Source organism: Natrix helvetica (genome assembly GCF_964273705.1).
Source record: "Natrix helvetica genome assembly, chromosome: 2".
Taxonomy (NCBI): Eukaryota; Metazoa; Chordata; class Lepidosauria; order Squamata; family Natricidae; genus Natrix; species Natrix helvetica.
In genome coordinates, this window is record NC_138552.1 from 59,985,458 (window position 1) to 60,000,099 (window position 14,642).

At 38.5% G+C, this 14,642-nt stretch overlaps 1 protein-coding gene across 1 annotated transcript in view; it reads right to left on the minus strand.

The window, feature by feature from the left end:
* Window positions 1-6,799: 6,799 nt before the first annotated feature.
* The window catches only part of FBN2 (fibrillin 2), a 148,443-nt gene continuing 140,600 nt past the window's right edge, over window positions 6,800-14,642 (minus strand). Inside the window, exons 62-65 of the mRNA XM_081940241.1 lie at window positions 13,077-13,196; window positions 12,599-12,830; window positions 10,252-10,417; window positions 6,800-8,730 (exon numbers count right to left, since the gene is read on the minus strand). Of these exons, the coding sequence (XP_081796367.1) occupies window positions 8,365-8,730; window positions 10,252-10,417; window positions 12,599-12,830; window positions 13,077-13,196 (884 nt within the window). The 3' untranslated portion in view covers window positions 6,800-8,364. The remainder of the gene's footprint in view (window positions 8,731-10,251; window positions 10,418-12,598; window positions 12,831-13,076; window positions 13,197-14,642) is intronic.

The following is a 14,642-nucleotide window of genomic DNA, read 5'->3' on the forward strand; positions in this document are numbered from 1 at the left end:
TGGTGTGTGGGTTTTTTTTTTGGTAGATGGTGTGTCCTAGGGAGCCATTGGGTTTTTTGTAGATTAGGATGTCTAGAAAGGGAAGTTGATTGTTAGCTTCTATTTCCATAGTGAATTGTATTTTGGAGTGTAAACTGTTGAGATGTGTGAGGAAGTTTTCCAGTTTTTCTTTCCCATGTAGCCAAATTATGAAAGTGTCATCTACATACCTGAGTTTGGGTTTGTGTTCAGATTTATGTAAGGCATTAGTTTCAAAATGTTCCATGTATAAGTTTGCGATGACGGTGAGAGGGGTGATCCCATGGATGCTCCTTCTATCTGTTTGTATCTTTGTCCATTATGGATGAAGTATGTGTTGGTTAGGCAGTGGTTGGTCAAGTCCAGGATGTGTTTAGGGGGTTGTATTTGTTCTGGATAGCTGTCAAGAATTCTTTTATAGGCACTTGGGTGAAGAGGGATATGACATCGAAGCTCATGAGTAGGTCACTGGGTTGTAGGTTTTGTTTCTTTATTGTTTCTATGAAGTGGAGTGAGTTTTGTACGTGGATTCTGCATAGGGTTGGAGTTGTTTGGCGAGGAATTTGGCAAGATTCTCTAGAGGTGAGCCTATGGAGCTGACTATGGGTCTGAGTGGTGTTCCTTCTTTGTGTATCTTGGGGAGGCCATAGAGTTTAGAGCATCTGGAAGATTTCTCTCTGGGAATGATTCTTTGCTGGATCTCTTCACTGATGGGAGAAGCTTTTATTTTGGATTTGGTGGTTTTTTCCAGGTAGGTGGTGGGATCTGTGTTTAGAGGTTTGTAAGCAGGGTCTTGGAGTAGGTTGGATAGTTTGGCTTGGTAGTCAGACGTGTTCATCACCACTGTGGCATTACCTTTGTCTGCTGGGAGAATAATTATGTTGTTGTCTTTCCTCAGGTTGGTGAATGCCTTTTGTTCTTCTTGCTGTAAGTTGCTTCTGGGTGGATTGCTGGGGCAAAGGACGTTGGTGATTGCAAGTCTGTTTTTATTGGCTTCATCTGGGTTGATTTTGGAGAGTGTAGCTTCAACTCCGCATATGATGTCTTCAGTGGGGATGCGTTTAGGGGCGACTGCAAAGTTGAATCCTCTGGAAAGGACATTGGTTTCAACTGTGGTGAGGGTTCTGTCTGATATGTTGTGTACTGTTTGTTTCATGAGTTGCTGAGGGGGGGGGGGTTAGGCTTCTGTCATTTTTCTAGTCTGTAGAGTTTGTATGAGTGTTTCTCTGTCTTATAGGAGGTTTCTGTTTCTGCTCTCCAGAGGGCTAGTTGTTTGGATTTGTCCCAGAGTGCTGGGTGGATTTTGTTGCTGAGTTTGAGGTGAAGAGTGAGCAGGTCCCGGTTGGTTTGGTCTAGTAGGAATCTTTTCCTGTGGAGTTCGTTTCTGATTAGGGCTAATTCAGTTCTTTTCAGGATCCTTTCGGTGGCTGAGGTTTGTGAATGGAATTTTAGTTGGAAGCATGTGGGGATCAGGCTTTTGTCTTGGCAGTTGCGTAGGAATGTGAGGTCACATAAGATGGTGGCTCTTCGGACTTCAAGTTTCTTGTAGGATCTGGTGAGCAGGAAGGTTTCCTCCCCATAGAGGTAAGATATTTGCTTTCGTAGATTTTCACGGGTATAGGTATACTGGTCTTGTTGTATTGGGGTATTTTTCCATATAAGATTGAGATTGTTTTGGCAACATTTCGGTGAGGTCTCACTCGCCATCTTCAGGCTGGGTTTTGGGCTTAAAGTGTGGTCGGAGCTGCTGTCTTTCTAGAAATCTTGGTAGGGGTGTGTGGAGTGCTGGTTTTGTTTCAGTAAGTGGAATGATTGGTTGTGTGGTTGTATCATGATTGGTAGATTGGTGCTGATTGGTGCTGGCTGTGTGTCCGTTGTTTCGTGTTGTAATGGCCTGGGTGGTGGTGGGGCTCGTTTGTTGAGCCCCACCCACCGAGACACAGAACAGGACAATGGCGTCGCCCTCCTCCATTACATCAAAGGCACCACAGATAAAATCAGCAAAATTCTCCACAAACACAATATCAAGACAGCCGTCAACACTGACCCCAAAATACCCAACATCTTAAGAAACCCCAAAAACAAAATCCAGCTAGAAAACCAAGTAGTCTACAAAATACCATGCAAAATCTGCCCTGCAACATACATAGGACAAATGAACAGGAGAATAAATGCACGCATCACAGAACACAAGAATGCAGTAAGAAAAAAATAAAAAACTTCCTCCTTTTTCCAGCATCTTAAAGTTACAAGACATGAAAGCAGTAAGAAAAAAATAAAAAAACTTCCTCCTTTTTCCAGCATCTTAAAGTTACAAGACATGAAATTAATTTTGAAGGAACCAGGTTAATCTCCAAAACTGAACACATCAACAAGAGAATAATTATGGAAGCTATCAAAATAGAGAAACACCCCCACAACATGAATAAATGTGACGATACCTCCCACCTACCAGACATCTGGAAACCAGCCCTAGTCAACAAACTAGCCCCACCCACCACCCAGGCCATTACAGCACAAAACAACAATGGACACACAGCTAGCACCAATCAACACCAATCTACCAATCATGATACAACCACACAACCAATCATTCCACTTACTGAAACAAAGACAGCACACCACACATACCCCACCAAGATTTATAGAAAGACGTCATTTCCAACCACGCTTTAAGCCCAAAACCCAGCCTGAAGATGGCGAGTGAGATCTCGCCGAAACATTGCCAAGACAATCTCAATCTTACATGGGAAAAGACTCGAATACAACAAGACCAGCATACCTACACCCGTGAAAATGTACGAATATATATGTGTATGTGTGTGTGTGCGTACACACACACACACACACACACACATATATATATGCAATGAATCTCTGCTGATTTAATACCTAGACTTTTGTATTATAGGTTGCATGAGGTTTTTAGCAAAGTCATAAAACTGACATCATTCCTTTAGTTCCAGTACTACCTATATAATATTCAGGAAAATCTTTGTTAATTCTAATTCTATAGAGCAGGTAAGAATTACTTTTGTTGTGCTTTCAGCAAAACATGCATTGGAATACAGACATTTTAAGTGTGACAATTTCCCCATATCTCAATTTCTACGGCAACTTTGTTTTGTTCTAGAAGTCTTCCTGAACCCGTATGTATATTTAACCAAGCAAGAGCTACAATTGAACTAAAATTATCAATGTATACAAATTCAGGCTAAAAAAAGATCTGAGGTCATAAAACAGGAGTTTCTGCCAGTGTCTTTAGATTAAGCACTGGAGAGGAGGGTCATTGAACAAATATTAATAACTATTAAATATTTAATCCAAACAAAGGAACCATTCTCTACGAACAGAACTTTCATTATTTGTAGTTTAGCTAACTTTGCATTGCTCATCCTATCTTCTCCAGCATTTGCTGAGAAATGCGGGTGATTCTTTGCCCTTAAATTCCAAAGCCAGCATTTTTTTTCAAACCCCTTGTGCTGTTTTCAAAAGCAAAGGAGGCACCCATTTAAATAAAGGTAGGGCCAAGTGCAGCCAACTATTTTAAGTCTTTGAAGAAGGAAAGAATGGAGTAGAACCTGATTCTGTGCATTACCAGGTACAATTTGAAAACTGAACTGAATGGAAAGAATACACTTCCACCTAGGTTGGCCTACATTTCCCATAATTCTTAGCCACCATACAGTATGCTACATATACTGATAAATTATAATCAATTTGCTACACATTCACCTGCAAAGGAAAACACTCAGGGTTACTCAATGCAATAAGGATAGGTATAAAGAACAGCATAAATGCACAACGGGTGATTTGAAATCTGGGTTTAATTCTTAAAAGTAAGGTCATTGTCACTAATTTTCTATTTACCTGGAATGCCGCAGGTGATCTGAACTCTGCCAGCCTGGTCCCTGAGCTCTACAAAATTCCACTGTCATTTGCCAGAGTAGCTGCACTGAAAGTGGAAGCATCTTTTTAACGTGTAGCTAAAAGCTACAAAGGGAAAGGAGAAAGAAGAGGGGTAGTATACTTCCCCCCCCCAAAAAAATTAGAATATTCTTTGCAATCGGGCCCCAGTGAGAAGAATAGATTGGGGGAGTAGAAGAAAGTTCAAGGATTAAAACATGATCATTTTGATTTGCCTCATTCTGATTTCTGGAAAGGACTAGTGATCCAATAAAGAATATTTGTAGCTCAGGGATAAAATGTGGGGCCCTTAAACTTGGTTGTTTTCTTGCAGACATTTCATTATCCAAACTAGGTAACAGCTTCAATGCACTGATGATCTTATCTAATTGGAGTAATGAAACATCTGCAAGAAAACAACCAAACTCAGAAAGCACTAAGGACCCCTTAAGACTAGTGATGGATTCCTTACATTGCTTTGCTTCCTGATGACCAGGTCATCTGCATCATTCCTTAGAAACCTCCATTCTTTCCAAATTGGCCTTTCAATGTATGTGCCTCCAATTTACAATGCAATACAATACAATACAATAGTAGAGTTGGAAGGGACCTTGGAGGTCTTCTAGTCTAACCCCCTGCCTAGGCAGGAAACCCTATACCGTTTCAGACAAATAGCTATCCAACATCTTCTTAAAGACTTCCAGTGTTGGGGCGTTCACAACTTCTGGAGGCAAGCTGTTCCACTGATTAATTGTTCTAACTGTCGGGAAATTTATCCTCAGTTCTAAGTTGCTTCTCTCCTTGCTTAGTTTCCACCCATTGCTTCTTGTTCTACCCTCAGGTGCCTTGGAGAATAGTTTGACTCCCTCTTCTTTGTGGCAACCCCTGAGATATTGGAACGCTGCTATCATGTCTCCCCTAGTCCTTCTTTAAATTAAACTAGACATACCCAGTTCCTGCAACCGTTCTTCATGTTTTAGTCTCCAGTCCCCTAATCATCTTTGTTGCTCTTCTCTGCATTCTTTCTAGAGTCTGCACATCTTTTCTACATCGTGGCAACCAAAACTGAATGCAGTATTCCAAGTGTGGCCTTACCAAGGCATTATAAAGTGGTTTGTTCTATCAGGGCTACTCTCAGCGCCAGCATCTGGGAGGAGGGCACTGTGCAGGGTCAGAAAGATGGAAACCACATCAGGCCTTTGTGACACAAGCACACACATTGATCTTGCATTGTTTTGCATGCACCCATAAAAGGGGGGAAGCTCACAGCACAACAGTGCCACACTACTTAGCCATTTTGACAAAAGCAGCAATCCTGTAACTATCTAGAACCACTGCATCTTTGATCGTATTCTGTTCCAAACAATAAAATTAGAAGCTCCTCAAAAAAAAAAAAGGTCAGGTATTTAAAAAGTATAACTTAGAAAGTTCCAGCAAGGATTTAATATATGTTGGTGGCTCTTAATGAACACCTTATAGCAACTTGAAGTATGTTTTATAGAGGTACATAAAGTGGAAGTGTTAATCAGTAAAAGCTCATTAAATCTGTTAATTAAGGAAATATTTCTCTGCCAAACTGAGAACACTGGTGCAAGAAGATAGCTGACCTTGAAGCCTGATCTGTCTTGCCTCCTTTTCCAGAATACAAAGGATGTTTTTGTTCAGGGGGAGGCAGGGCTAGCTTCAATCTGTTATCACCTTTTTTAAAAGAATAAACATAGGGCCCCACATGACTCATATCCTTCTGCCTAGGATTCTGCTAGCCATCAGAATAGACAAGTGTCAGCAGAAGCTTTATGAGTTGTCTAGCAATGCTTTGCCAGGAATAGTATGTATTATTGCATGCACTGATTTCCACACTACCTATTTTTCATAGGGTTCAAGGAGGTTTAGAATCCTATGTAATAAACAGAAGTGTTGTAAGGAGACCATTGGCACCCTGAATGCTCAGAATAAAAACCTGTTTTTAAGGTCTTTTTTAAAAATCAGGTCATCAGGACAGCCACCAAGAAGCCCTCATGGGATGGGAATCCTCAAATCCTTTCTATATGGGTATGATCTTGTGGGACCTATATGTGTGGGGGACCAGAGCTGTCATGCCACTAAATGCTGGGACCAAGGCATGTTGAGACCCAACCCAGGTAGAGAGCCTCCCTTCCGAATCTAGGATAATTTGCCATGGCCAACTCACTGAAGACAATTCACCATAGCCAATTTGCCACAGCCAACTTGCTGCGTCTAACTCATCATGGTCAACCCGCTGCAGGTTAACTGGCCACAGGATAAGAATTACATAATATTTAAGACGTGGTGGAATAGAATTGTTAAAGAAAGGAGGGACAAAATGAAATGTGAATGACAAAGATTGATATTTTTTAAGAATTATTTTAAATTAAATTGAATTGTTGAATTGTCCCACAGCAAGGTGTCCCAGAGTTGGCCACGTTGAGTTACTCTATTCTGCTCCCCTCCTGCCTTTTCCTCTGTGCAGGGAAAGACGTCTCAGGCCCTGGAAATTATTCCTCTTCCTACCTGTGCAGATTAGATCACATAAGTGATTAATTTAGGGGCACTACTTAAAACAGTCTGTTAAATAAAATTACCAAGTCATTAACTGAATTCATTATTCAGATTCCCAATATACTTTGACCCACAATGTACAAGTGGAGCCCTTTTTCATACTTTCCATCTGTCCTGTTTTTCACAGTAACATTTTTCAGTTTTATTTCAGGAAAAGTGCTACAATTCACCCAGGAAACAATTATAATGCTGTGCAAATTCTGCAAAATTGAAAATAAGGAGAGAAAACACATCATCATCCTTCACAATGTTATAATTTTTACCATTTCCCCATATCAAAAGAAAATAATGCAGCTACCGGAAAATAAGTTTTATTTCAGGAAAATTGATGCTGTATTAATACAAAGACCAACAAAATAATACTGCTTTTTTTTTCCAAAATGCAATTTACAAGGTTTTCTCTTTTCATAAAAAGAAAATTCACAGAAAATACAGAGTATGAACCAAAACAGTGAGCATAACTTCTGGTAATTTTTGATCAGTAAAGGTTAAAAAAAAAAACAGAGGAAAAAGCAGGCATGGAATGTGTTTTGTGTTGGTTCACGTGAGGCTTTTTTATATGACCTGTAACAAGTACAAGTTATTATTTAATAGCACCATGGTGACATACACTTATTAAATGACAAATTAAAACAAAAATAAAAAAACACACTAAAATAAATGCCAACACATTGTACAAAGGTAACATAAAATAGGTTATGATAAAAGGAGACATATTGTGTATAACTACAGCATTAATGAACAGTCTTATTTTCCAATATGTGCTTTTTTTTCCATGCAGCATGAATAGTGTACACATATGACAATTCTGCAATAGCTCAGACATGTTTATTTCAGGATGAATTCAAGCCAGCACCACTTAGAATGAAACATCTAAGATGTTCCCTTCTAAGAATACATGATTTGTAATCAGCTGCCCACAGTAATGCAAATGCGTCAAGCACCTTTTGTTGTAGTTTATGAGGTTTGTGTGACATAGTGAGGTTACCTGAAGGAAATACAGTACGGGTTGGCTTGCGATACCAAGGATATCACAAGCATTCCAGGTGTTTTGTTACAGTGGTTGTGCATCATTTCCATGAATAGTCTTCTCTGATAGAAAAATCTAGTTTGTATGATGGGTATGTTGGGTATCAGCACCAAGTTTAAAGTTGAAATTCTGATCGTAGTTATTTAGGATAATGCATTATTTAAATATCTTGCCTAGGGAAAAGAAAGCCCTTGGGTAGTATATTACAGTGCTCATTTGATCACGTGATTTTAAAAAAAAATGCTTTGTGGATAATAGGCACAAGACTGAGAAGAAACTTTTTCAATCTATTCGTTTCTGTTCTTTTTTCTAAAATACCTAATACATGTAATAGTTCAAATTCATAAAATTGCAAAGAAAAGCAAGTGCTTTCTTTTTCCTTTTTAACACAGATTGTTAATTTCTCCATATATTACTGCATTAAAAATAAATAAAATCTCTGTTTTTAATTTAGGAACTACAGCAAAATCATCAATATGCTAGAGTGCTTATAGGAATAAAAGTAACTCACATTTTGTGCCATTTAGTGCCATATATGATTTTTAAGCACATTTTCTTTTTTTCAAAAAATATATATTTAAAATTGAGATTATATAGACAATATAGTAATCATGATTGTTGGCATTGTAATCAAGGTTTTGGTAATAGAAATGTTGAGGTCTGTTCTTCAGTCTTATTCAGGACAGAAAGATGCAGAGGTCACTATTTGCAATTTTGGGTCTTCTGAAAAAGTAAGTTACTGACCCCTTTAAAGCTTTCAAAACCAAAGTATATGATATGATACGTGAACAGAAGGGAATCCTTCATGATGGGAGTGAGGAAGGAAGGTTTTAATAGAGTTCAATCCAAAGTCTCATTTTAAGAGCTTCTCCAAGTTCCCCTAGGAGGTAGTTGTCCTCATTGCTTTCTTCCAATTTCTTTACTTCTTCCTTTTTGTACAGAGGAATGCTAACTATTTCCAGTGTGTAAATACCAACTGTGGCTTTTTTCTTAGCAACCTGAAGATAACTGAGCCCATCTTTCTGGTGTATCCGGAAGGTGCTGTTGTGATTACCAAAGGAGATAACATAGCGGTTGTGATTTGTGAGGGTCTGTATTGCAGGCATGAGATCTAATATATGTTCTTTATTGCCAAGGCCAGTTACGCTGAATCTCATCTTCAATGGAAGATCAATGTCCAAACTTTCCAAACTGATCTGTTAAACCACAAAGCAAAGATAAAGGTAAAAGGGCTAGGCAAACCTCAATATTTCTGTTTAGGCATTTGTTTAAACCATAGATCATTAATTATTCTAATTTTCCATCATTGCTCCTACCTGGCTCTAGCATGGTACCAAGACCAGAAACTGCATTTTGGAGCATGTATAGACATCTAATGGACATCTACCATTCTTTCAGAATATTTCATCCGAAATGAATTTTACATTTCATTTGTGCTCTGATAATTTACTGGGTAATTTATTCAATAGAAAAATATAGAATTTGCATAGGACCTGATCAGAAATACTGATCAACACAGGAGCTGAATAAGCTTCTTGGATGAGAAGTGAAACGAAAGGGAAAAAACAGGAAGATCAAGTTGCCTTTTGAAAAAGCATCTTTGGGACAATCGTGACCTTAGATGTTTGAGAATCTCCAGAGATGCTGATCAACATACTTTAATCATATCACCAAAGCAACCTTCCTCACACACAGGCCTTCAGATGTGTAAGATTTATGTTTTGTCAGCTAGTAGAAGCAAAGCATACATGGTGTTAAATATCAATTAAACCAAGTGTTTATCCAGAGGAAGGTTAGCATGAAGTAATTCCCACCCCTGATGAGAAAATCTCATTTTACTGTTCTTTCATTTTAATAAAACAGTTGTGGGGAAAGTGTGTGTGATGTCCACAACTATCTGATAAATTGGAAAGCCTATCACTATGGAGGTTTACATAATCTGTGATGTCATAATCAAATGGCACAACGTCTGGCTTGGCATCATTTGTATGATGACCGCTGCACACATTAAGACATTTATACCATTACCATCATCATAATTAGCCAAATTATATAAACTGCAGTAAACATTTGATCCATTGCATGCAATATCTATTCCATTATGCACTGAAATTTCACTGCAGTTATAATGATTAATGACTAATGGTGAGAATAACCGCAAAGCATGAAAAAAACAGTCAAGAATTGAAAGTAGGATTCAGTAGACCAGAACAAAATTATCAATTGATTTATTTTAATTTCTGAGACTCACATGCCGTAATTCTAAAATGAATCTGAGTGGCTTATATCACGTTTGATAAAGTAATCATATGAAGATTAATTTGAAACAGTTTTTTCAGGATTCCTCAATATTATGTAGTAACAATCTTTTTCTCTGATGATTGCAGATAAATTGCAACTGATTAATCAGTCCAATTTCGATTTATTTCAATCCAATTATTTTGTTTTGTTTGTATATACAAAATCTCTTTGAAATTGGAAGGGCAGAACTACTGTGCATAATGATTTCACATTCTATATTAATGCTATGCAAGCTCATGTAAAAAACTGCTATTGACAGAAAACAGTGGGCAAAAGAATATCACTCTTGATGTTAATAATGCAAATAATAGTTTCTTTTCAAAACTCCCTAAGATTCTGACCAATTCAGTGGATGATATTGCTTAGATCTGGTTTTGGAAAACCAAGTGCAAATCAGTTGGACAGTTTTTGCTTACCTCTGTAGGTTCAGATGGATTGAGGCTTCTTTTCTTCCTGCTGTCTTTTTGGGAGTATCCATTAATTTTACACTCATAACATCCTTCTGGGGACAAAGCATTCTCTTCACCTTGATCCACTGGTAGATACTGGCCTTTACCAAATCCCATACCGGAGACGCAGTGCCTGATAAATAATGTCATAATATTAGCACCTGGAGAAAGAAGGCTTTTTTTATCCAGGTTGCTAACTCATAAGAGAAAAGAGTAATGTTTTCAATCTTTTACTTTTCACCTTTGTTAGTAACTTAGCTTCAGGAAGGGATTTATTCCTTTCTAAACCTTTTGTGTAAATTACATACATATTTAAACAAAACAAAACAAAAGCAGGGACACTAACACAAATAGAACAAACATTTGTAAGACAAAGGAATACATTTCTATTTCTTTCTGCAGAGTGGCAAGTCAAAGATATATTTAAAAAGGTAATGTAAATGGAATTAAATATATATTTTATTGTCAAGGTTCTCAATATATATCACTGCTATTTTATATGTAAAAATCAGAAATTGCATAGTGTCTTCATTCAAGGTGATGTGATATCATAAATACATCACTGGATAATGATGATATATTTCATCATTAGCTTTGGAATTATGGTCATAAGTTATGGCGGCCGTAAAGCAGGTCACCACATGATCTGACTCAACTTTATGTCCACGCTCCGACTTTCCAACCTGTGGTTGATAAACAAATGAAGCAAAAGAACTACCTGACCAAGGGGGATAGGCCACTCCCCTGTAGGCACATAAGGGACTATGTGAGATTCTTTTTTTTCCGACCTAGTGCTGCAGTTCTCCTCCTGTTTGCCAAAGAGACAAGCAGCATTTTTTCTCTCTCAAGGAAACTGGCTGAAAAAGGTCTGTCCTGAAATCCAGTCTTAGATTTTGAGATGGACCTTTTTCAGCCAGACCCCAGGAACCAACCAGACAGCAACAGCTTGTGATCTTGTAGACTTTCTGGAAAAACCAGCAGGGAAGTTTGCCAATGGCAATCATATGATTGCATGGCGCTTGGCAACCAGTGGTGGGGTTCAAATATTTTTACTACTGGTTCCGTGGGCTTGGCTTATTGGGCGTGGCATGGCTTGGTGGACATGGCTTGGTGGGCGTGGCAGGGGAAGGATACTGTAAAATCTCCATTTCCTCCCCACACCAGGGGAAGATTATTGCAAATTCCCATTTCTTCCTGATCAGCTGAGACTCGGGAGGCAGAGAATAGATGGGGGTAGGGCCAATCAGAGGTGGCATTTACCAGTCCTCTGAACTACTCAAAATTTCTGCCATTGGTTCTCGAGAACTGGTCAGAACCTGCTGAATACCACCTCTGTTGGCAACCCATCCTAAGTGTGAATGAGTTACCAAATGCCCAGATCACAATGCTGTGTCCTCATGAGTGCTGGAACAACCGTAAGTTAGGATGCTGCTCAAAAATCTCTTTGTTCAGCACTGAAGTAATTTTAAATGGCCACTAAAAGAATGGTCATTAAACGAGGACTCTCTGTAATTGCAAGCCAATTGATAAGCACCAAATTGTGATCAGATGACTGCGGATATGCTGTCAGGGAAGCAACTTCTAGGATTAGTTCAAAATGATTCAACTCATGGAACAACGGTGGAGAGGAGACATAGGATACCACAGAAAGTAAGATTATTGTTTCTTGCATAATTTAGGTGGCTAAAAAACTCTACTGATTAAATCTACTCCTGAAATCTACTCCATCTACGCTGAAAAAGGCTATTCTGTCAGTGGTGGTTTTACTCTGGATCTGGTTCACATATTTAATTTTCATCCAATCTGAATTACACATTGTAAATTCTGTATAATTGTAATGTAAACACCATGGCTACCATCTTATTCAGTTTCATAAATATTTCATGTTTAAGCAACAGGTATATGATTTGTCTTACAAAAATGTAACTGGAATAGCATGAATTCAGTGTTCATTGGAGAACAGAGGAGCAAATGAGTTGGTAACTGGCTGGTAGCATTGCTTTAAAAAGTAATGATTAATCAGCACTCAGTTGGAATTGACTTGGACAGATATTACACATACATTCCTTTTTTGTGAAGTAACAAAAATTATAGTTTCTATTAACTGTTTTAAACATTCAATCTTTCATGAAAGCATAATATGAAATCAGAGATCACAGATCAGAGATTAATAGAAAATATTAACTATTAACTATTTATTAATGAACTGAGATTTGACTTCCAAGATAGTAGAAATTGCTTCATACTAAAATATGTTAGTTACTCACAGTTTTGCAAAATATGCAGGAAGGGTTTGCTACCATCAACTACTCACCCTTGCCCTGCTCTGTAATACCCTGGAGGGCAGCCGCAGAGGTATCCTCCTTCAGTATTGGAACAGCCATAATTGCAGGGATTCTTAGTAGAAGAACATTCGTTGACATCGTGGCATGCGCTACTGAGCTGATCATAAGAGAATCCAGAGGGACATGCGCATTTGTAGCTTCCTAGAGTGTTGTAGCATGAAGCTGAACCACAAATGCTAGGATTTGTGCATTCATTTTCATCTGTTGGGCAATTAAAAGTGTACTTTTTAAGTATACAGGTTTTATCAAGGGAGAGAACAGTGTTACAACAGTGACTAGTTTCTAAGGCTAATAAACGTGTTTCCCGGTTTTCTTTTTTAAGATTGGCATACAGAAATAGATGTTGTTTTAAAGAACACGGAATAACAAAATAAATATATTTCATTTTAATAGCAGGGGTTGGTATATCAATAGCAACATGAAGGATTAAATGATTGAGTTTCTTACCCACACACTGATTCCACTGATAATGCTGGATATATCCATGTGGGCAGCTGCATCTGTAGCCACCAAGAATATTTTGGCAGCCATGTTGGCATCTGTGATTTCCATCACACTCATCCACATCTATAAATAAACATATTAAAACAAAGAAAAAGATAAAAGAATAAAGCAGTAAATAATTTGCTAAATTTTGTGTATACTGTCACGATGTTAAAAAGTTTGCTAGGCCTGAACTGCCTAAACTGACACTCAAGAGTTAAACTAAGAAAGCTTTATTGCGCAGGTCATAAAACAAAAAAAGGTTCTTATCTGAAAGTGATTTATTGCGCACGCGTTACACATTCCAAAACTCCTCTCTTCTTTGTTCGGCAGCCAACTTTGGCTAACGTAGCTTTCATTATCAAAATGTAACCAATTAGTTACTTCTGTTTTTCATTTACTTTTATTATTTTATTATTAAAGTTTGTTTATTAATTAGAATATTTTCTTAAAGACTTATTTTTTTCTCAATATCTCAAAAGATATGCGGAAGGGAAACAGCCACGGTCCATTGATCTCCAACAGGGTGTTTTTTCCCCTGACCACTTGGTAGCAGAGTTTTGGCTTTTGATGATACAAGCTGAGATGACTACAATTTATGGCTGTATTTTCTCTTCGCGCTATCTTAAGATAACCGACTAAGCCTAATTAGCCATGTCGAAGAAGAGAAAGAAAAAGAAAGATGGGGCGAACACAGATGAATCAGCTTCCTCTGACGAGGAGGCTTCCTCGGACACAGAGAAGCAAAAACCTTCAAACGTATTCCAGGAGCAACAAAGTACCGAGCCAGAAATGGGGGAAAGAGTTACAGAAGGCAAGATCTACGGACCGAGGTCAGTGGTTCCTCCTTCTAAAATATCTCCAGGAGATTATGAATTTTTGGGGGCCAAGCCAAAACTTCCCACTCTGCCAGAGCCACTCCATTCCCAGACCCTCGCAGATTATCAAACGATTGATGAATGGCAACTGCCGGCACAAAAAAAATCCTCCCACGCAGAAAGCAGATTTTATAACATCTCCCCAGATGGTGAGCAAGAAATGCAAAGCTATCTTGATCAAATAGAACGTTTAGAAAGACATGTTAGGGAGGCGAGAGTGTGTTTTGAGGAGATAAGGCGAAGTAGAAGAAGCTCCCCCACTCCCAAAATGTCTGAGGACGCCATCTTGTCTTCTTCAAAACAACAGCCTAAGACACACCCCACAGAGTTCATTGGTCAATTAGAACAAAGAGACATGTACACGTCACCGAGGTCACGTGGTCCCTTTGAGCCCATTGAACTTCCGCATATGTATAGAGGGCTGCAGTCAAGAAGTGAAGCTGCACTGCCATCTGCTGGCGGAGAAAAATTATTACAGCAAAAGATTAAGCAATTGGACCAGATTTTCAGAGATATGTCTATGAGTTTTACAGAAGCCCAAACTTTGCCATCAGAGGTTAAGTCTTCAACACCCCCTGGCGGCGTTGAATCCTCCCTAGATGAAAAAAGGCAAAGCCAAAGGCGAATTCGAGGAAGCCAATTTGATGTTGCC